This window comes from Camarhynchus parvulus, chromosome 21 (assembly GCF_901933205.1).
Source record: "Camarhynchus parvulus chromosome 21, STF_HiC, whole genome shotgun sequence".
Taxonomy (NCBI): Eukaryota; Metazoa; Chordata; class Aves; order Passeriformes; family Thraupidae; genus Camarhynchus; species Camarhynchus parvulus.
Window position 1 is genome coordinate 7,070,838 of NC_044591.1, and position 22,476 is coordinate 7,093,313.

Genomic DNA, 22,476 nt, shown 5'->3' on the forward strand with positions numbered 1-22,476 from the left:
CGGCACAAATGGGATCTGCTCTGGTTCTGGTTCCAGAGCCCAGCTCTGCTGCTGTTCCCTGCAGAGCCCTCCTGGATCCAGCCCTTTCCTCTTGCTGGGCATCAAATCTCCCTCTCCCTGCTGGATTGGAAGCCATTTGGACAGCTGATAAAGCAGGGTCTGTGCGTGACTTGTTTTCAGGCAGATCATTAATTTCTGGAATCCTCGTTTCTCCTAAAGTCCTGTTGCAGCTCAGGGGCCCAGAATATTGAATTAGCCTTGCCTGAGCATGCAATTCCTTCCCAAAACGCAGGTGAGGAGGTGTCACTGGTGGATGGATTCTGTGGGATGTCTCCTCAGGGTGGGCATTGCAATGAGCCCCCTGCAGCAGGGCTGGCTGCCAGCTGCTGCTCAAACATCGCACTCAGAGCTCACCACTCACCTGCTCCAGCACATTTACTGTCCTGCAAACTCAGTTTGCCCTCTTAATCATTTTTTCCCCCAAAAGATATCAGGGTTTCATAGGACCCAGCCTTGAGCACACATCATTAGGTGAGGGTAAATAAATCATTGGTGAGGGTAAATAAATCCCTGCACACCAGGGCTGGGTGAGGGCAGGGCAGTCATGCAGTGAACATGTCCAGGCACAGAGGCTCTGGGGTGGAGAGCAGATGTAAAACCTTGGGATGTGCTGCAGCTGAGATGGAAAACGTGCTTGTAAATGCCTGTAAAATCAGCTCTTTGCTGGTTCCTGGCCCTGTCCTTTGCCAAGTCCAACAGGATCCCAGCTGCTGGAGATGTCACAGCCCTGCAGCTGCTTTGAAAATCCAAGAAGTTGATTTACTGTCCTGTCTCCCGTCACCAACCTCCTCCAGGATCATCCCCGTGCCAATTACAACCATAGAGATGTTCCTGCCACACTCCTGCTGTGTTCAGAAAATATTCCAACTGTTCTGCTGCCATAAGGAAATATTTACTCTGGTGAAGGGGTTCTGATGACAAACATATGTGATCTCTTTGATTCCTGCATGTTTCAAGATTATTGCTTCAAGTTCAGGAACAGAGTTTAAAGACCATGATAGAGAATTCTCCTTCCCTGTATTTACTGAGTGTCAGAGCAGCTGCCAAGAGCTCCCAGAGGGTGGTACTGCCTTTGGAGGACTGGAAATTTGCCCTCTTTGCAGTTTCCCCAACTGTGGGGCAGAATTTTCCCTCTTGGCTGAAGATCTGTAAAGGTGAGGACAGCAGGGGCTGCTGAGTGAGCTGTGGGCTGGCACACAGGAGCCTGATCCCGATCAGGACACCTGGGAACAGCATCTTCAGGCTCTTCGCTGAAAAGAAATGCAGCAAAAGAGAAAAGCCAGCGAGTCTGGTGTGACAGTGGTCACTGGGGTTTTCAGGTGAGGGGAGAGACGAGAATGTTGACTCCATGTTCAGAAGGCTTGATTTATTATTTTATGATATATATATTACATTGTAACTATACTAAAAAGAAATAGAAGGAAAGGTTTCCTCAGAAGGCTAAGCTAAGAATAGAAAAGGATGCTAACAAAGGCAGCTGGCTCCGACAGAGAGGGAGAGCCAGCTCTGCCGTGAGTGGTCACCAGATCCAAACATCCACAGGAGACCAATCACAGATCCACCTGTTGCATCCCACAGCAGCAGATAATCAATGTTTGCATTCTGTTTCTGAGGCCTCAGCTTCTCAGAAGGGAAAATCCTAAAGAAAAGATTTGTCATAAAAAGGATGTCTGCGGCAGTCTGGGGACCGAACTCCTCCTCGCTCAGCTCCTCTCCCTGCTTGGGGCATGCTGCTGCCACGCGGAGCAGGAGGTGCCGCAGCCAGCCAGGAGCTGGGCAGGGCACGTGGCACGGACGTGTTGCTCAAGCGATGCCTTTTCCTGAGCTGGCCAATGAAAACAGACAGACCAGTGAAACAGCACGTGTTGTTCTGGTTTATCCTGCTGCCGGGGATGCCTGTGAACTTTGCGTTTCTCTGATAAACCCTGGAGTTGTAGTGGATGATTAACCAGCTCCTGGGCTCTAAAGCCAGCCCACAACGGAGCAGAGCCAGCAGCACGTGGTGCAGCTCCCGCTCGGAGAGGGAAAGGAGCTCCCGGGCTTCGGAGGAGGCGCCCACAGGCGCAGCTCTGGGAGGATGAGCCCTGGGGGCTGCAGCGCTGCCTGAGCCAGCTGGGCCTGCACGGTAGGACAAGGAGCAGCGTTTTGGGGCAGATCTGTGCAGTTTGTCTGCAGGGGGGTTGGTGGGGTTCAGCTGCAGTGCTGTGGCTCAGGACAGGCCCCCTGTGCTGCCCGGGCTGCCCCTGTGCTCCCTGATGTCACAATTGCTGGGCAGCACCCCTGGCTGTACCAGCCCAGCTGCCCAGGAGCTGCAGCTCCATGGGCTCTCCTTGTCCATATGTCCAGATATAGGGGGAAATTGGCTCATTTTACCAGCTTTGGGGAAAGTCTGCCCCTTCTCCCTGGAGAGATGAGCCCGTGCCCCTCTCACTGGGCAGCAACTCTGTTTGAGACAGCATCTGGTGGAAGAACATCTGTCACTGGTAACAGAGCTGGGAGCAAATGGAATTGCAGCTGTGAGAGTCGGGCAGGGGAGGGGGATGATCAATCACAGCCTTACCCTGGCTGACAGAGCCTGGCGGTGTTTGGAAGTGTTTGGGAGAGTCACAGGAGGGGTTTCTCTGTGCAGGGCAGTCCTGTGCGCCCCGTGGCTGCCGGGAGAAGCTGTGCTCAGCATCTGTGATCCTCACAGCAGCATGAAAGGGAAGCAGGACAGCTCCGAGGGCGCCCCGGGTGCCAGGGGGGTGAGTATGCTGCCTGCCTTCCTTCAGGGACTCAGGACAAGCCCTGGGCACCTGGGGGGACCTGTAAAGAGAGGAAAGACCATGATTTTGGGCTGAGATGTTTCTGTTCTTGAGCCCAGTTTGTGTCTGTCTGCAGTGTTGCACTGAGCGATTGTCTGCAGCTCTCCCACCCTGTAACTCCTGTGGGACTTTTCCCTTCTGTGTCACTTTCCCCTTTTGTGGGACTTTCCCCTTGTGTGTGAGTTTTCTTTCCTATTTTCCAATCAGCTTTAGGCTGCAGATGCTTCTGGACGGGGCTGCCTTTCACAAAGAGGAGCCTTGCACAAAGCACTGCTGGGGAATGCCAGAGGTTTTCTTGCAAGTGCTGGATGTCAATAATTTACACCAGTGGCTCTTGTGAGCTCCTGGGATTTGGTTAATGAGAGCAAGGCAGCTGCTTCTCTTCACCAATGAGAGAATGTCAGCAGCCTCCTCCCAGAAAATGGACCTGGAAGCCTGAGCCTCCTTGCCAGTCCTCGGGCTGAGACAGACTTGGATTTTGATCTCCTGCAACACCTTAAACTCTGCAGGTCCCTCAGCTGAGCTGCCAGGGATGCTGAGGAATAGAAAGAAGCAGCAGCAGCTGTTTGGACAAATGTTCAATTAGGGAAGTGACAGAGCCCTCGTGTGGGACCTGAGCTGAGTGCTGGGACAAGAAAACCTCGCAGACATTAAGGCCATTAAGGCTGGTGAGGGTGGCAGCAAGCGAGATTAAAATGAAAAATGGCTTTATTGATGTAGCAGCAGTGAGATGCATTAGCGAGCTATAAAACCCAGCCAAACAAAACCCCAACAACCCAGCTCTGTCAACACAGCCCGAGGGCTGAACTGCAGCTAAACTGTTGGGAAAAGCGAATTGTTCTGGTTGTTTGTGAGCCTGGGGAACGTGTGCCCACAACGGGGTGCTGATCCTGCTGCAGATGGCTGTCACTATAGGGCACGAAAGAACACAGGCTCACACCGCTGTTCTCAAGGTGAGGAAAAAAGGGCAGTTTATTTTCTGACTCCAACATTTGTAGTTTTCCAAAAGTGACAGCGGATTGGAGGGTGACAGTGCCACCTCTCCAATGACACTGGTCAAGCCAACAGTCCATCAGCTCTCTCCTCCTCCATAAAGGAATGAAAAAACAATGAGTTATTTACAGGAAGTGTGTGAGAAAGTTCGCTACAAGAACGTCAACATCAGAAGGCTTAGAAAATCTTAAAAAACCAGGGTGACAGATGGCAATTGCCCTCCTCTGTCCCAGTGCAAAGTGCAGCTCCTGCACCCCTCAGCCAAGCCCTGGGGGTTGCCTGGATAAGTTCTAATTGGCTTCAGTGGCAATCACATCCATAAATAGCTCTATCCCCAAATGCAGAGGAAGAAAAAATGAACAGGAAAGGGATTTAGCCACTTAATGCAAAAATCACTTCTTTTTAAAGCTTTCCTGTGCCAATATCCTGTGTTATTGCACTGCCCAATTTGCACATTGGAAAGGAATAATTGCATCAACCTTTTCCCCTGCAGGGTGGTGTTTTAAGAATGGTAACTTGGAAAAAAATTAATCATCGAAATGATTCATCAATACCAGCAAAGCAGAGTGAATTACTCTAATGACTGTGGGCATATCAAGCAGAACAAAATGAGTTGTAATGGAAACAACACATTGGGCTTTTAGATGCAGCAAAATGAAGGCAAAAACACAGAAAGCAAGACTTTATGTATTTCTTTGTTTTTACTGAATGTTATCAATGCCTAAGAGCCAGACCCACTTCCAGGATGGTGTTGATGGTTTTTCTCTCCCTCGGCAGAAAATGACACTTCCCCTGGCCCTGGTGGCTCTGATTTCTGCCTTTGGCTCTTCCTTCCAGTACGGCTACAACGTGTCTGTGATCAACTCTCCTGCCCCGGTGAGTGGGGTGAGGGCAGAGCCAGGCAGGGCTGGGGTTATGCAAATTAAATTCATTATTTGTGGGGGTTTGTGGGGGCTTGTCCTCTCTCTGTGCCTGGGACACAGCTCTGGGAACCAGGCACAGCCTGCAGGAACACAGGCTTTTCATCTTCCTTCATCCCAGGCTCCTCCATCCTCCTCCTCCCCAGGCTCTTCCATCCTCCTCCTCCCCAGGCTTCTCCATCCCTCCCTTGCTTTCATTTCCCAGCTCAGCCATCCCATTTTTCTCAGGACAGTTGTTTTATGGCAGAGCTTTATGGCTCTGAGCTGCTGTTATCTAACCCTTACAGCACAGGGATTGTACCGCTGTGCCAAATCTGCTTTGTGCTTCCTTGCAGTACATGCAGGACTTCTACAACAGGACCTACCTGGACAGGACAGGGGTGCCCATGGACAGAGGCTTCCAGACACTGCTCTGGTCTCTCACTGTGTCCATGTTCCCTCTGGGAGGCCTCTTTGGGTCGCTCCTGGTGTGGCCCATGGTCAATAACTGTGGCAGGTAGGTGAGAGGCCCTGCCCTCCTTTGGGAGCAGACAACATTGAGCTCCTGGGGACTCCACCTTGCCCAGCCCTTCAGCTGCCTGAAATTCCCCCACACCTTGGGGCTGAGGCGGGTGGGGTGAGGGAGAGCAGCTGGGCTCAGCCACAAGGGCTGCCCCCCCAGTGGGAAGGGATTTATGGGGTTCTGGTGTGGCCAGAACCAGGGATTTATGGGGTTCTGGTGTGGCCAGGGCTGTGGGCTGGGCACGGAGCCAGTGGGCAAAGAAAGTCCTGAGTGTCAGATCAGGCCCAGCCTCTGCTGCTCAGGCTTCCTGAGAAACTTCATTCCTTTCTGGAAGCCTTCATTGCCTTCAGGAAACATGTGGCAATTGCCATTTCCTCCTTGACCAGTGTTTGGCCTGATGATTAATTTGAGTTTCGGACAGAGGGGATCTTTCTGTAACTTAGCAATGCCCAGCTGAATCTTCTCTTCTGCTGTTCCTTTGCAGAAAGGGCACTTTGCTGATAAATAACCTCTTCTCCATCGCTGCTGCCATCCTTATGGGAACCTCAGAGCTGGCAAAAACCTTTGAAGTAATCATCCTTTCCCGTGTTCTCATGGGAATATTTGCTGGTAAGTGGATGGTAAAGAGAGAGCAATAAATATTTCCTTGGCTGTGTAAAGGTGTTTTATTCTCCCAGCAGATGCTCTCACAGGTATCACACTTTGGAATCTGCACGACAAGGCTGTGCTTTAGCCTGGTGCAGAAGGACTAAAGATCTTTGGGAGATAATGGCCCTGGGACTGGAATTTGAGCTGCAGGGAGGAGATGTGTGTCTGTAAATGCAGCAATAAACATCTGCTGGGCACTGCAGCTCCAAACCTGCTGAGGGTAACCTGTTTTCCCAGACAACTTGAAGCAGATAGTCTACTTCTTTCCTTTTTAACAGAACCAGAAAAATCCATCAAAAGCATTGCCAGATCCAATAATCCAGTCCTGGAACTGACTGTTCTTCCTGCAGCAGAAATGTTAAAAGGGAGAGCAAAGGGCTCAGAGCCACTGGATTTCCTGCAGAGAGAGGGGGAAGCCAAGGGTATCTGTGTGTTCCTGCTGGGAGTGGCTGTGTTGGAGCTGCAGGAACAGAACAGAACCACGCTGGGTACCCTGAGCACAGCCAGGGCTATAAGGGTCCTAAGAGCATTTAGGCTGAATTAATTGGCTTTGGGCTGGTGAGACTGGCACACTCCATGGTTTGTTAATGAGCTGGGCTAGCTTGTAAAAACAAATTTCCTGCCTTAGCTGGCCAATTGTAATTGCTGCATGGGCAGATCAATCGCTTTCCTGAGCCAGTTTCTTGTTTTCCATTTTTTTTTAATCCAATGGTTTTACCTTGGCTTTTGACTCCCTTAAACCTGGCAGCTGCCCTCAGCACTGGAGCTTGGGATAAATGCTAAGGGTCTTGTTAAATGTGATCCCTCTCTGCAGTTATTTATAACCAAAGCAAAGCCAGCCTGGCTGCCCTGGCTCGTCCCTCTCAGGCTGGCCTGGCCTGAACTGGGGCTGCTGTGCCTGGGGAGGCTCTGGGAGGATCCCAGGGCTGGCACCCTCTGGCACTGGTGGCTCTGCTTTCTGTGCCTTTTAGGCCTTTCAGCTTTCAAATATCAGCCTGATCACCTTTGGCTCCTGAAGCCCAGGGGCTCTAGACGGGTCAGATAAGAGTTCCCCGTGGTCATTTGATTCCAGGAGCTTGGGAGCTGCCAGGATTGACAGCCCAGGAGCTGGCAGCTCGCTGGGGTCACTGTGGGCAGCCCTAGAATGTTCCTAAAAATAACCTGAGTCCCATGTGCCCTTATTAGAGCATAAATACCCATTCCAGCAAGCCACCTGCAAGACATCACAGGCCAGCAAAGCTCTCAGCACAGCCTCACCAAGCAGGGAAGTTCTAAAAGCCAGCACAAAGTCATTTCCTTCCACTTTCACATCAGCGTGTTTGGGTACTGATTTCTCTTCTTGGTTTAGAGGAAGCAAAAGGTTCCTCTCTTGTATTTGGAGTTAGTTTCCAAACCTGGAGCAGCACGGTTTTATTTTGTGAGTCTTGTGCTGTTCCTGGCAGAGCCTGCTGGGAGAAGCTGCATTCAGGAGGATGAACACTGAACACTCAAACCAAGACACCCCCAAATCATCTGCTGGCTCTGCAGGCAAGGCAGGCTCCTGCCAATCCTGGCAGACTCCACAAGTGCTTTGCTGCCCAGAGCTGATAACCCAGACACTCAAAGCAGAAGGGTTTGGGTGGGAAGTTTCTGTGGCTCGTCAGGAATCTCTTTTGCTGCCCGTGGGCAATCAGCAGCTTGCTGAAGGCTGAGCTGCATGTCTGACACTGTTCTCTTAACTTCTAGGGCTGGCTTCCAATGTGGTTCCCATGTTCCTTGGAGAAATGTCCCCCAAAAACCTGAGAGGAGCTGTGGGGGTGGTGCCACAGCTCTTCATCACCATTGGCATCCTTGCAGCTCAGATCCTCGGGCTCCACCGCATCCTTGGCAATGCTCAAGGTAAAGCTGTGGCCCAGAGCCTCTCCAGGCTCCCCAGGGGGAGGATTTCCCTCAGCTGATGTGCTCTGCCCTTGCTGCAGGGTGGCCTGTGCTGCTGGGGCTCACTGGGATCCCGTCCCTGATCCAGCTCCTGACACTGCCCTTCTTCCCCGAGAGCCCCAGGTACCTGCTCATCCAAAAGGGCACCGAGGAGCAGGCACGGAGAGGTACAGCCCCATCCTGCCCCCTCCTGCCGTGGCAGGGGGCTGGGAGGGGATGGGGCTGGCCGTGGGATGGGCTGGCAGCACCACAAAGATGGGAAAAGGGAGCTGGGAGGGGATGGGGCTGGCCGTGGGATGGGCTGGCAGCACCACAAAGATGGGAAAAGGGAGCTGGGAGGGGATGGGGCTGGCTGTGGGATGGGCTGGCAGCACCACAAAGATGGGAAAAGGGAGCTGGGAGAGGCTCTGGCTGTGGGACAGGGTGGCAGCAGCACGAGGGTGGGAAATTCTCCACTGGTGTGCTGCTGGGGGTGGAACTCTCAGGACACTGCTCCTTTCCTGGGTGTGGGGATGCCCAGGTGCCCAGCAGGGCTGCCCAGGGCCACACCCTGCTCCGTCCTGCTCTGCAGCAGGACAGCTCTGCCATCCTGTGGCTCCCAGCTCCCTGTGCTCTCCCCACCAGCTCTGCAGAGGCTGAGGGGCCAGCAGGATGTGGATGAGGAGATACAGGAGATGTACCAGGAGGACCGCTCCGAGAAGGAGGAGGGGCAGTTCTCTGTGCTCAGCCTGTTCACCTTCAGGGGCCTCAGGTGGCAGCTCATCTCCATCATCGTCATGATGGCAGGGCAGCAGCTCTCGGGGGTCAACGGGGTGAGTGGGGCAGCCTGGGGGCACAAACAGGGCCTGGGGGCACAAACAGGGCCTGGGGGCACAAACAGGGGCTGGAACCTCCGAGGGGTCTGGGGGCAGTGCTGGCACAGGGCCTGGGAGTGCCCCTTCACCCAGGACATGCCCAGTGTCACACAGAGCTGGGTCAGCCCTGGCCAGTTCCAAATCCAGGATAAGGTGCAGGGTCAGTGCCCTGTTAATGATCACTGGGGTGTTTCTAAAGCAAAGTGCTTGTGCCCAGATCCCAGCCAGCACCTCCAGAGATGGACAGATTCCATCCTGGGGTTTCTGTGCACCAGTGCCAGGATTTAAAGCGGCCCAGGGGGGATCCCCGTGGGCCATGCAGTAACTGTGCTGTGGTTCTGCTGCAGGTTTTCTACTATGCAGACAGGATCTTTGAGTCAGCAGGGGTGCACAGCAGCAGCATCCAGTATGTCACTGTGTCAATAGGTGCCATCAATGTGGTCATGACTCTGCTGGCTGTAAGTTTGTGCTGGGGCTCTCTGAACTTGCCCACTCTCCCCTCCCCGTTTAAATTAGGTTGTGCTCGTGGAATCCTGCAGTCACACAATGGTTTGGGTTGGAAGGGACCTTGGAGATCATCTCATCCCAAAAACATTCCACTAGAGTGTTATTTGCACACTCTGGGAGGTGTTTTCCACGACAGATGCCCTGTGGTGTCCCTTGGACAGAAACTTCTGCAGCAATTGCTGAGCCCCTGGTGTCTGCCCCTCTCCCCTCTCCTGTCTCTTCCAGGTTTTCATCGTGGAATCCCTGGGGAGGAGGATCCTTCTCCTGGCTGGCTTCGTGCTGTGCTCTGCCTCCTGTGCAGTGCTAACTCTGGCCCTCAACCTCCAGGTGTGTATGAATGGCTCAGCTGGTCCCTCCCATGATTTCTGGACTGTCCAGGGAACAGGCCATTGGAATATTTTGAGGATGCTTCCACACCCTGGGAGGAGGGGACAGCATGAAAGTCTCTGTGCTTGCATGTCTGCCTTAAAGAAAAGCTGTGGTGCTGCTTGCCTGGGTGCTCCCCCAGGCTGTTCCCAGTTCCTGCTGCACCAGATCCCTGTGGCAGCACGGGTCAGAGCCAGGCTGTGCCTTCTGTGCCTCATTGTGGCACTGAAGGGTGACACTGCCCTGGAATGCCCTCAGATCTCACTGTGAGCAGCGCCCTGAGTGTGCAGGTGATGCTCAGACGCCCTAACCTGGCTTCAACCCTCACAGAGCACTGTCTCCTGGATGTCCTACCTCAGCATAGTCTGCGTCATTGCCTACATCATTGGACACGCCATCGGACCCAGTAAGTGCCCACAGCCTCCCCCAGGAGCTGGGGAAAGCCACGTGTTGTCTTCAATTTCCAACCAAAACCTTTGTGGAGCTCATCCAGGGAGGCTGAATTTCATCTCTGTGTGGCCATGCCCTGTGCAAGTCATTTAATTGCCCCGTTTTTTCCTTTAAATTGAATCCTTGTTTGATGTGCTGATAGTTGAAACCACTGCCTGCCACTGAAATGAGCAGTCTAATGAGGAATTCAGGGTGAGGGGGCTGCCTCAGGGGTTCCCTCAGCTGCAGCTGCCCTGCAGGTCCCATTCCTGCTGTGATGATCACGGAGATGTTCCTGCAGTCGTCCCGACCCGCGGCGTTCATGGTGGGGGGCTCTGTGCACTGGCTGAGCAACTTCACCGTGGGGCTGCTCTTCCTCTACATGGAGGTAAGAACCCACCACAGGGCAGGACTTGGGCCTCTTCACCCCTGTGTTCTTGCAGAGAGGCTTTGGGGAGTGTGAATGCATTTGTTGGTTCCCAAAACCCGTGTGTGGCGTGTGTTACGGGCAGGAGATGGATGTTTCTCAGCATTTTCTCATCACACCTGCCTGTTGCACAGGCTTTAAAAGAAAGCAGTTTGATTGCTAGGTCTCATCCTGAGCTCAGGAGTTTGGAAAAGATGGCAAATTCCCCATTTTCCACTGCAGGATGTGCCTTGAGGGGACAGTTTTAGGTTCTGCAGTCTCAGTGCCTGGTTAAACTGCCCCCAGCAGCAGTGACCACAAACTGCTGCAGTCCCTGACTCTACCCTGGGCAGAGGCAGCTGCTGAGTTTTGTTTGAGCTACAGAGCAGACTCTCAGCCTCCTTTCCCAGAAGGTTCCAATGAACCCCTGGTGCTGGTTTGAGAAGACAGAATCTAAAACCTCCCCAGCTTTGAGTCGTTCAGGTTAAAACACGAGCACCTCACTGTGGCAGCATTTCCACAGGCAGGGCAGGTGCAGCAGGGCCAGAGCGGGTGTTCCCAGCTGGAATGTCCCCTGACCCCTGCTCTCTCCTGTCACTGCCCTAGGCTGGCCTGGGGCCCTACAGCTTCCTCATCTTCTGTGCCATCTGCGTCGCCACCGTGCTCTACATCTTCTTCATTGTTCCTGAGACCAAGAATAAAACCTTCATGGAAATCAACAGGATCATGGCCAAGAGGAACAAAGTGGAGGTTCAGGAAAGCAAAGAGCTTAAAGATTCCTACCCCCTGAGCAGGCAGGAAGAGAAGAAATGGCTCTCCAGCAGTGAGATGTGACCCAGCTGTGTTTGGCCTGACAGGATCTGTTCAGCAGGAAAACAAATCCAGGGATTCCTCCTTTGATGCTGATCTGACAATCACAGAACTGTTAAGGCTGGAAAAGACTTTCGACATCAAATCCAACTGCAAACCTAATGCTGCCAAGTCCTCCTCTTGTTCCAAGGCAAAGGAAATGTCCTCAGCCAGCTCAGTCTGTGACCAAGGAGCTGATGAGTGTCCCTGGTGTCTTGGGGACACATCCAGGGGACACAAGCCAGCCCTTGGGCTGGGCGTGGGGCAGTTGTATGCAAGGAGTGCCCTAAACTCCTCTGAGGAACTGTCACTTGTGTGTTTGAGTGTCCAGCAAGGGGAAATTAAATTCCATTTGGTATGTCAGTGTGCTGCCCTCTGTTTTGACAAAAGCAGAATTGTTGAGCAGCTTGGCATGGATCTTGTGTAGTAGATGGAGAATCCTTCACATGATTTACTTTAACCTTAGCAAATCAGTTTATATATACAATATACCTGTGCTCGAGTTTGTGATACATGAGTGTTGGAAAAGGAGCTGTTTCTATGCTCTGTCTCTGCATCCACTACAGAAAAGAAGGCAAAGTTGTGCCACAGGCCAAGGCACAGGGAGTGCACAGGAGCTGTCCTAGGACCTGCCCTGCCACAGCTCCACATCTGCTCTCCTGTGGGACACGACTGCAAGGGAAGGGGTGGTGAGTTGGTGCTGACAAACGGGAGGAGAGACAAGCAGGGAGGATGGTGAAAAACTGAGACTGGCTGAGGGATGGGAGAGAAATTTTATTTGAGAAAGCAGCTCCTTTGACCAGAGAGCAGCTCTTTGGCATGAAAAAAAAATCTGTGTATGGGGATCTAAATCAACACCCTGGAGAGATTTAACAACCCAGGGTGCTGGACTGTGCCAGATTCTGCAGTTCATTGCTTTTATCTCACAGATGGAGGTTTTGGTCTCTTGGAAAGACACCCTGGAGCACCAGGAGATGCACAGTGAGCCTACAAAGCAGGGGGAGAAACAAGCAAACCACCTCAGTTTTTCTGTTTTCCCAACCAACAGTTGGCACTGTCTGGATGCCTTGAGCCAGCCAGGGCTGTGCTCACTGGCAGCTGGTGTCAGGCTGCAGAAGGACCCCCCCGAGGAGGGCCATGGGCGTTTGTCCCCAGGCTATGACATCCCCCGTGGGCTGCCCCGCTTTGCACAGCGCCAGCGCCCGAACCTCGGTGCCACTGAGCACTCTGCTCCACAGGTTCACCTGGCTCATCCAGCCTGCAAAGCCGTTGGAGAACGTGCCCAGCAGAGTGTCCCTGGCCTTGCCAAGGAGCAGTGTGCCCCCAGCCCGGCTCACATAGCCCTTCTGGATGCTCCTGGCTTTGCCAGCTGCCCCGTTGAGCCAGAGCGTGGCCGTTCCCTCCGGGGACGCCCACGTCACGCAGTGGTGCAGCCAGCCCTGGGCCCCGTGCTGCAGGGGGAAGCTGAGGAAGTGCCCTCCTAGCCAGAGCCCCAGCTCCGTGCCCACGGTCACCTCCAGCTCGTGCTCGCTCTCCCCAGTGGAGTAGGACAGGATGGTCTGGCTGCCCAGGGGCTGGGCTCGGCTCCAGAAGCACAGTGTGAAGGCCTGCAGGGACATGGCACGGAGGGGGTGCACCTCCACAAAGCTCTCAATGTTTTCCACAGGGAAGTAGAAAGCTGGAAAGGTGCTGGGTTTCGTATCTGAAATAACCCAAAAGCCAGCAGTTACATTTCCTGTAAAGCAGCCCAGATTCTGGAGGACAGCACCCACAGAGCTGGTAGGGCTGTGCAGTCTGAGTTCCCAGTTATGCTGTGTGTTGTGCCAGCAGGGAAGGGCTTTGGAATGATGAAAAGCTGAGCTGAGCTCCCCCACACAAATATTTGGGCAAATCATGGTTTTCCCTCCTTCCTCCTCCTTTCTCATGTTGTATAAAATAGAGGTGAGGGTTATTTATCCTGGGGGAACTGAGCTGAGCTTTTTTACTGTTTGTAAAAATGTGCTCCCATGGGGCAGGAGAGAGCTCCATCTGCTCTGGGAGTAGCTGGCTTAGGGCTGGCCATGATGATGGTGAAGGATTTCCATCAGCAGGCCCAGATATGGCACAGAATTCTACCTGTGTGTGCCAGTAGCAAACCTGTCAATGGTTTGGGCCACCAAGCTCAGCAGGGCTCTCCATCCTCACAAGGTGAGCTGGACTCAACCTGTGTTTCTTACCTGTGTGGCTCAGTCCATTCAGCAACTCTCTCTTCATGTCCTGGAGCTGCATCTGGATTTGGTCCAGCCTGAGGGTGAATTCCTCTGGATCACACTGTGCTGGAGCAATCAGAGAGCTGAACTTACAGAGGGCTGGCATGTGCACAAGCTGCATTTTCTAGCTGGAGCAAAAGCTGTGTGTCAAACTGCAGCTCCTCTCCTCGGTGTGGCTGCCCAGCCAGAGCTGTTCCCACACACTCCATGCACCAGACACACCTGAGCTGAGGGTCCTGACGTGGTGCCAGGCAGCACCAGCTGCCCTGGAGGTGTGACACTCAAAGGGCAGGGCTGGCACACACCTTGAACCAGGGGTGCCAGCGGGGAGGCACAGGGACACCTCCACCGGAGCAGGGACACTGCCCTCCCAGACAGGGGATTCCAGCCTGTCCAACCACGGGGACTGGCAGTGCCACACCCTCCCCCAGTGTGTCCCCAGGTGTCCCCAGGTGTCCCCTGGCCCTACCCTGGCCCTGCTGGGCTCGGAAGGAGGCCTCCACCACGCGGCCCCACAGCGGCTGCGCGTGCCGGTAATCGTTGCGCAGGCTGCGGTTGTGCCAGTCGAGCAGCGTGTTCTCCAGGAGCTGCACCTGCCATGGGGACAGGGACAGGGCACGGTGGCATGGGGACATCACACAGGGCACAGTGGCATGGGGACATCACATTGGAACAGGGACAAACACAGGGCACAGTGGCATGGGGACATCATACAGGGCACGGGGACAGCAGCTGTGCCCAGACCTGCAGTGCACACCCTGCAGCTGGGGATTGCACTGGGGATCACACAAGAATTCTCAGGGTCTCTTGCTGAGCAGCAGCTGGGGAAGGAACAGGACTGAGGGCCCTTATCAGCCAATTCATGATAAGGGCTGGGGGACTTCTGAGCTCCTGCCTGAGGATAGCATGGATGGAGATTTTGCTGCTATTCTGTACTTTTCTCACAAGTGCCCTCCAGCCTTCCCCTGCCAAAAAGAGTATTTCTTTTTCAAAGAGAGCACACTGTGATCCCCCACTACTGTGGTCTCAGTTTTATCTTTTTCTTCTCCTGGAAGAAAATGTTTCTGATGCTTCTTTATTATTTATTAACTTTAAAGCATTACTTTCAGTGTGAGTCTAGACACTGAAAAACCCTGAAATACCTTCTAAAATCTGCCAATTATTCTGTAATTATTTTAATGTTATAAATGGCTCTTTTTTGGGGGGCTTGTTTTTTTTTCAGGGGGACTCTCTTGCAGTAGTTTTTGCCTTGTTAATCTCATGGGTCTCTTCCTTTTTTATAGTGCTCCAGGGTGGCTGAGCTTTGCTGAGCAGAGTTTTGTTATCAGTCACCAGGCCTTGGTGACTGCTACACAGCCTGGCCCTGCTGCCGTGCAGAATGACAGGCACCTGTAACTGCAGGAATCCACCCCAAATCTCTGTAGGAGAGGCGCCCTAAGAGCTCTCTGTTCCCTGGAGGGCAGAAAGGGAACGTTCAGGGGGAAGAGGAGCTGGTGAGAGGCAGCACTGACCTGAGTGTGGGACAGGACAATGGGGGAGTGGAAGATGGTCCAGATGACGCTCTCGGAGCACGGGGGGGTGGTCAGGGAGCCCTGGTACCTGTAGAAGTGGGAGAGGTTTTCTGGCAGCATGGCTTGGATGTCCAGGGAGCTGAGACTTGTGGAGTGACCTCCAAAGGAAGCAGAGATGGTATCAGCAGTTAGTGGGGAAGTGCTCTTGGAGCTGGGGCTGGCAAACCCCTCTGGCCCCTCAGGCCTTTGGTGGAACCGGGAGGAGATGGAGAGGCATGAGAGGCCCTTTCTGGGTCTGTGCTTTGTCAGTCAGACATGTCTGGGTCCTGGGGGTGCTGGGCAGCTGCTCTCAGTGCTCTGCCAGTGCCTGGGGTGCTCCAGGAGGCATCAGGGGCTGTGCAGGCTGCAGGAAGCTGATTTTTGGTGCTGCACAGACCTCCAGGAGTGCATTTACTGCTGCCCTGAGCACCCTCCCCAGAGCCCTGGGCTGGAGCTGTGCAGGGCTGAGGATGCTCTGCCAGCACAGCAGCAGGAAAAGGTCAGTTCCCAGAGGCAGAGTGTACACACAGGCTGGGAGCATATCAGGGACAGAGGAAGGCACTCCCAGGTCTTACCTGCAAACCTGATCCTTGCCAGTTTGGAAATGAATTCACTGTAGTAGGTGTTCTCAAAGTGCCCATCCTAAACACAGCACAGACACTTGATCAAAAGGTGTGACCTGCCTGTCCTCCTCACTGCTGAGCACTTGGGGGGAGACAAAGAGAACAAACCACACGTCTCCTGATGGGCTGGGCGATGGTCAGCTTTGTACAGCTTGGGCAGAACAGTGAACAGGATTCTTTTTTACTATAAAATCCAAGTGTTCCCATTGGCAAAGCAGAGCAAGGCTTGGAGGCACAGCAGGGAAACCCCACCTGATATTCTTATACATATATATATATAAAATACTACTAATGGGGCAGTTTTCTGGAGCTCCCAAGGGGTGTTGGCTGGTGTTGTGTGAAGCCCAGATGGCCCAGGGGAAGCAGCACAGCCCCTAACGAGGTGCCAGACCCCATGTCCTGGGACAGCTGTACAAACCTGGTGTCTCAGGGAGGTTTTAGCCCAGCCAGTGCCCCCTGGCCCAGCCTGGGTCACACCTACCGTGTACAGGAAGGCCAGCACAGCCAGCCCCTGGGGCTTGTCCTTGGCTTCTTCAAAGCTGGAGTAGTTAGCAGAGTTGTAGTGGACAATGTGCAGCTGCCAGGAGAGAGATGGGGTCATTCAGCAAGAAGTGATGAGTGGTTCCTGCCTGTTTAGAGGGACACACTGAAGGGACAGCCACCACCCCAGTTCGTGCTGTTTGTGCCTCACAGCAGGCCAAAAGATTTAACAGGTTTGTGGTGACTGTGGGGGAACACCTCTGAAGGACACGAGTGCTCTTGCCATGGCTTTTCTCAGAATTTTCTGTGCCAGCACCATCAGACTCAGCCCTGGCATTGCCCTGCTTCCCCCTGGCCTCCCTGCAGGCCCTGTGGGGTGCAGCCCCCCTTTCCCAGTGAGCCCCAGAGCCCTGAGCCCCACGAACCTCGGCGAAGTAGCGCATGCCATCGATGGTGTGCTCCGAGCCGCTGCTCTCCAGGTCCAGCCCTCCCCAGTGCAGGTGCATCTGGACAGCTGTGTACACACCTGGGAGCCCTCTGGAGATGTTCATGGTGGGTGGTAAGTCGATCTGAACTGAAAAAGGACAGGGTTGGAGGCAGCAGGGGGTGCAGCCTTGCCCATCCCTGTGGTGGCACCTCCTGGAAGGAGCGGGCACAGTCACCACCCCGGTGTGGGAGGGAAAACAGTGAAATTTAAAACTTTGTGTGCTTAAAACCTTTCCTGGGCTCAGGCTGGTGCAGGCACAAGCAGGACTGGGCATCCCCAGCTGTGCCTGCAGACCCCTTCTCCCCCTGAGAGCTCTGGCATTGGCAGCAGGCACTAATGAAAGCTTCAATGCTCAGCTCACCCAGCTCAGCACATCTGGCACAGGTCTGTTAACCACTTCCTTTCCAAGGCAGAAAAGGGGAATAGGAATCCACGCAGCCAGTGGCCTCATCTGTTATCACTATTCCCAGCGAGGCCCAGCCATTCTGGGAACGCCCTGCAGGTTTGAAAAGGCTGTGTCATTGCTGAAGGATTTGTGGAGACAAACCTCTTTTCTTCTCTTTGCCAAGGAGAAGTCACAAACCCTTTGTCTTCCTGCTAATTCCCTGCCAGAAATCATAGATTATGTTAATATATCTAGGAGTGGAAGTGGAGAATTGCCTCATCTAAATGAAAGCCCCCAGCATGTTATAAAAACTAGCAACTATCCTTGCAAAATGCAGCACTACATATTATTAATTAGTCATAGTTTGGGTTTCTGGGAGTTTCTTTTGTTTGTGAACTGTTTATAGACAGACAAGACGAAAGCATGTTTCCTTTTAATATCCCAAAGGCTCTAGAGTGGGAGGGATAACATAATCTACCTTTTTCATAAGTTCCCTGCTGACTGCCTTCCATAACGAGGGTTATTTACTTCAAGTACCTCACCAGGGTTTCTACTTTCTACAAAACACAGCCAGGGAATTGTGCTGTGAGTTTGTAACAAGATTAAGGCTCCTCTAAGATATTCCAGGCAAATATTTGCTGCAAGCACAAGGTAGGGAGCAGCCTGGTTTGCTTCTGCTTTTCTCCCACCTGGAGTGTGAGTGGGGAGTGTGCCTGCTGCTGCTCTGCCCTGGCTCTGCCAGGCGGTGGAGAATCAGCTGGGCTGAGCTGGGTGAGTGCAGCTGAGCCTTCCCCAGCGCTGCTGCTCTGCACCTTGGCCTCTGGCCATCCCTGCCTGCCCAGCTCTGGCCCCTGGAGGCTGAGGTAACGGGGCACTCTGCAGTCCCCAGTTAAATCTGCTCCTGGAGGAGGATGCACACATGGAGGACATTTCAATTTTGCTCGTCCATCTGGAGGACCAACCCTCTTTAAAACAAAAAGGAAGTGCAAATGCAAAAGGCTTTGTTAAGCCCAGGCTCTCTGTGTGAGCACTCACACCACAGCAAACAGGCATTTTCAGGTGGGATTCAGCCTGGTGCTAGCACACCTAGAGAAAAAATGAACCTGGTTTCCTGCGTGAGACATGTGGGGTTTGGTTCTGAGAGCCTGTAAGGAGAGTCCTGCTGTAAATCCCTCTCCTGTCCCTTTCAGATCTGCTGAGTGCTTTCCCTGAGAGATTCTGCTGCCCTGCCCCATCTCACTGAAGCCAGTAGAAAAGCCCAGCCTGACTCACAGGAGCTGTGAATAGCACAGTCGTTTGTCTTTGTGCTTTAGGAAACTGCCCCGCATCAGAAAAGCATTGTTGGGAAGTTAACAAAAGAATGGACAAATACACACATGCAGTCAAAAAAGCTAAACCTGCAAGAATTAATGTCTAGGCAGGCAGGGCAGTAGTGCTGACAGAGAGCTCCGGGCTGAACGCTGAGTTGGTGGGGGCCACACAAAAGGAGTTTCAGTTTTCAGGGACACAATCACAGCAGTCTTCCTCTGCTGGCACTTTGTCCCTCAGCACTCCCCTGCCTGCCCTCACCCCGGGTTTCTCTCTTTGTTGCAGGCAGGAAGAAAGAGCCACTGTGCAGGACTCAGGAGCTGACAGCTTTATGTTCCCATCACCTTCCCAAAGCACTCATCCTCTCTCCCTTGCAGCCATTAGAAAATTCTCTCATTGCTCTTCTGTAGTCCAAAGGCGTTATCCCAACAGCACCAGCTGATGAATTATTTAGGCAATGAATTACAGATTGCAGCAGGGGGATCTGGGATCTCCTAAATTATAAGCATTGCCCTGAAACTGTGTAGCCAAAGGCCGGCTTTTTAACATGTGCTGTGCTTCAGTTTCCTTTCCTGAGCCCCAAAATACCAATCCTCTGGTGAGGGAGGGATCCTCCTCTGTCTTGTCTTTAGGGTGACCTACATCCAACCAAACCTGGGATGCAGAGGTTCCATTCCTGTCACTTCTGATTCATGCACAGGCCAAAAGATGCATTTTTCTGAAAGCAGAGGAGTCAGTGTGCCCACTCACTGCTACACTCCTGTTGTCTTGCAGCACATTAAAGAAGAGGATCAATCTGCAATTCTTCAGCTGCATTTTATTCCCTTTTCATGTCCAACAGAGAAAATACCTTGAAGAAACCTAACTGCCTTTTATTTGCCTGATTTATTTATGTATTTCTGGAGAACTTTCCTGCCTGACTGAGGAAAACAGCAAACCCAAGGGAGCAGAATGAAGTGAGATGGCAAAGTAAGGTGAGTTCAAAACAAGGGCATTGTCTGGGAATGCATTTCCAAGCTGAAACAAAAGATCTGTTCCTGCGGTGCCCCAGCCTTACCAGAGTGGCCATTGTTGGTCATCCTGAGCTGCCCCTGCAAGGGCTCATCGTAGCCACCGAGCTCCAGCTGCAGCAGGGGGTTGTACCTCACCTTCCTCCTCTGGATGTCAATGGGGGACTGCTGCTTGCCAGCACAGTCTGGGAAGTGCTGTGCCCAGTGCTCCTCATCCAGCTCTCCTTCTCCTGCGGGGGAGGAAGGCAGGTGACAGGGATGTGCTGTCACTCAGCAGCCAGAGCACTCTCCTCATTGCCAGCAGGAAGTGCCAGTCTAATTATTGCAACGCCAGGAGCTGCAGCCATAACAGGTTGCTTTGCCTTCCCCAGAGTGAAAATGCACATTACTGTGTCTGCAGGACAGCTGTGCTGCAAAGTAAGAAACCTGCATTGCAGCAGAGGCTCGGTGGTTGCCGGACGCTGAAGCTCCACCAAAGGACGAGGGTGTTCACATGGAAATGGGGATTTAAATGGGTCCCAGCTGCCAGAGGCGTGGAATTGGCTTCTTAACCAGTGCGAGTGAACAGGATCAGGGCAATAGGCAGGAAGGCTCAGCTTGGGATCAGGAACTGACAGCAATTAGCTATTTTTAACTAGGGAGAGAGCAATTGCAATATTGCAACTCTTCAACAATATCCTTTGTTTTACCTTAGCCCACTGAAGATCATAAAAGGATTACCACTTACTTCAGTGAGCTCTGCAAACAAACCCCTGACACAAATGTAATTTAGATAAAATTTCACCAAAAAAAATTATAAATAACTAAATAAGTACTTCTTAGTGTTCTGTACTGCCTGGAATATGACAATAAAATAAGAAGCAGGCAGTATTTAAAGCTTTTCCTTGCAGGATCATCCAAAGGGCAGCTTTTCTTCCAACACATTCTAAAGATTTCCCCCATTGTTTGACCCTCGTTGTGCTGCCAACCCTGACAATGTGTCCTAACCACACAAAGGAGTAAAAAGAGGTGACATTGAGGAGAATCACTTTCAAGACACGGAGGCATCACTGAAGTGGAATAAATTAGCTGCTCTGTGATCTCTCACTAAGGGACAGCCAGGAAGGGAAGGGAATGGAAGGGAGCCTGTTGAGCAGCAGCAACCCCAGAGCAGCCCCGTTTTTACCTTTGTACGTCCAGGACACCTCGTGGCAGTGGCCGAGGGGCACCAGGAGCAGGGGGAGCAGGAGCACTGCCATCAGCATGTCTGTGTTGTACCTGCAGCACAGCCGAGGGAAGGACTGGTTAAAAACCCCTCAGAAACCCCAAATGCTGGGTTTCTCCAGGCCTGGCCTTTCCAGCAGCCCTCCTGCCCTTCTCCTCACCCCCCAGCAGGACAATGGGTTTGGCCAGTCAGCTCTGCTGGCCTTTGGCTGAGCTGTCCCCACAGAGGGGACAGGTCCCCCGATGGCCAGAGCTGATGGCCCCGGGTCTGTCTGACCCCTGCACAGCTTTTCCTGTCCATTCTTTGCTGATGAATGGGTTGAAAAGCTTCTCGTTGCAAGTATGGGTACAACAGAGCTTTGTAAGCAGAAACAGCCAGCCCAGACCTCAGAGCTGCTCCCCTTTACAGAGCAAGGACCAAGGCACAAGGCATTCCCTGGATTTCAAAAGTGCAGAGCATTCACAATCCTGCTAGAAATCAAAACTGCAGACACTTGGCTCCTCTGAAAATTAGAGACTGGGTTTTAAAGCACTCCACAGCCCTGAGCCTTAGCATTCGAAGCATTTTGCTTTCAACACCTTCCCTCATCACTGGAAATCTAGTTTTGAATGGGAGAGATTTGAAACCTTTGTAAAATTCAGAGCTCTCAAAAACTACTGAGAGCTGAAAGGTGCAGGAGACTGCAACCCTGATGGCTTTTCAAAAAACATGCAGGAATTCAAACAAAAACTAGCAGGTGTCAGGTGTCTAAATGCTCTTGTGGACTTCTCTGTCTCTTGAGACACTTGATTTCCTTAAAAATGTGTCCCAAGCAAATACTTGTGTATGGTCCAGTAAAAGTCATTTGGCAGAAGAGGGAACAGACCATGGATTCTCTCCCTGCCTTTTTGTATCCTGTCACCAGGCAAATGCCATTCCCTTGGAAAATCCTCCTCCTCCCTCAGGAATGACACGCTGCTGGCAGCCCTTTCTTCCCAGCCGTGGCCCCCAGCTCCTAAACTTGTGGTTTCAAAACTAAAGGGGAGCAGAAATCTCCCCAGGAGCAGAATTTTTACCTTCTATGGAAAAGAACTAGAGATTCCAACAAAAGCAGCATAGCTGGGCTGTTGGTTTTAGGTGACAGGCAGCAATATTAAACACGAGGCAAGAAAACTCAGATCAGTGAAATCTCAGCACTGTTCCCAGTGTCCCTGCCACTTGTGATAAAATTGGCAATTATTTTCAGGAACAAGGTGATTTTCAGCCACTCAGCAAGGTGGCAGCAACTGAGGTGAGTCTGGGGGTGAGGGTCAGGCTGAGCTGCACAGAGGCAAGACCTGGTGTGGCAGTTTGGGGCAGTTTGAGTGGCAGTTTGAGGCAGTTTGGGTGGCAGTTTGAGGCAGTTTGGGTGGCAGTTTGGGGCAGTTTGGGTGGCAGTTTGGGGCAGTTTGGGTGGCAGTTTGGGCAGGACAGGCCCCAGGATTCTGCAGCACAGGCAGTCTTGCTCATTCTGTGATTCTATGAATAATAACACCAATTCACCAGTAAGAGGCACAGGTGAGCTACAGGTGCCATGGGAACTCAGGTTTCTGTGCTGAAGAAGATACAGGTATTTCACTCAAAATCTTATTCTTTGCAAATGAATTGTTAATGTAAAAAGGCCTTTCCTGGGTTGCTGGTTTGTGCAGTGCATATGTAATCTTTGGGAACTGCTGTAATATTGAGCTGATTAACCAAATGTGTTTTTTCCCTCTCTCCTCTGAAGAAGTCATTTATTCTGACGGTTGCACTGAACTGTGTAAGGACCAAACCAAGCAAACCTGCCCTGCAATGCACTTCTTAATCCTTGTGTATCCAGTTGTGTAAATAGGCTTTGAAATTAGCTGAGGGTGATATTTTGGAGGTTTATACCTCTTTGCACTTCAGGATTCCACACAGCAGCTCAG

The 22,476-nt window shown here is 52.4% G+C and overlaps 2 protein-coding genes across 2 annotated transcripts; one reads left to right on the forward strand and one right to left on the reverse strand.

Annotated features, from left to right (window-relative positions):
* Positions 1-1,320: 1,320 nt before the first annotated feature.
* Positions 1,321-11,388, forward strand: LOC115912325 (solute carrier family 2, facilitated glucose transporter member 5-like). Its single transcript, XM_030963824.1, has 12 exons — positions 1,321-1,353; positions 4,635-4,733; positions 5,113-5,273; positions 5,764-5,888; positions 7,653-7,805; positions 7,886-8,011; positions 8,469-8,656; positions 9,046-9,156; positions 9,431-9,532; positions 9,902-9,977; positions 10,261-10,388; positions 11,013-11,388. Exons 1-12 carry the CDS (start codon positions 1,321-1,323, stop codon positions 11,238-11,240), a joined length of 1,530 nt encoding a protein of 509 aa, XP_030819684.1. The 3' UTR covers positions 11,241-11,388.
* Positions 11,389-12,343: 955 nt separating this feature from the next.
* CA6 (carbonic anhydrase 6) lies at positions 12,344-19,510 on the reverse strand. The gene is made up of 8 exons (XM_030964050.1): positions 19,395-19,510; positions 16,583-16,731; positions 16,159-16,254; positions 15,630-15,696; positions 15,016-15,173; positions 13,974-14,097; positions 13,472-13,570; positions 12,344-12,957 (listed from the first exon to the last, which is right to left on the reverse strand). Exons 1-8 carry the CDS (start codon positions 19,414-19,416, stop codon positions 12,344-12,346), a joined length of 1,329 nt encoding a protein of 442 aa, XP_030819910.1. The 5' UTR covers positions 19,417-19,510.
* Positions 19,511-22,476: the final 2,966 nt, after the last annotated feature.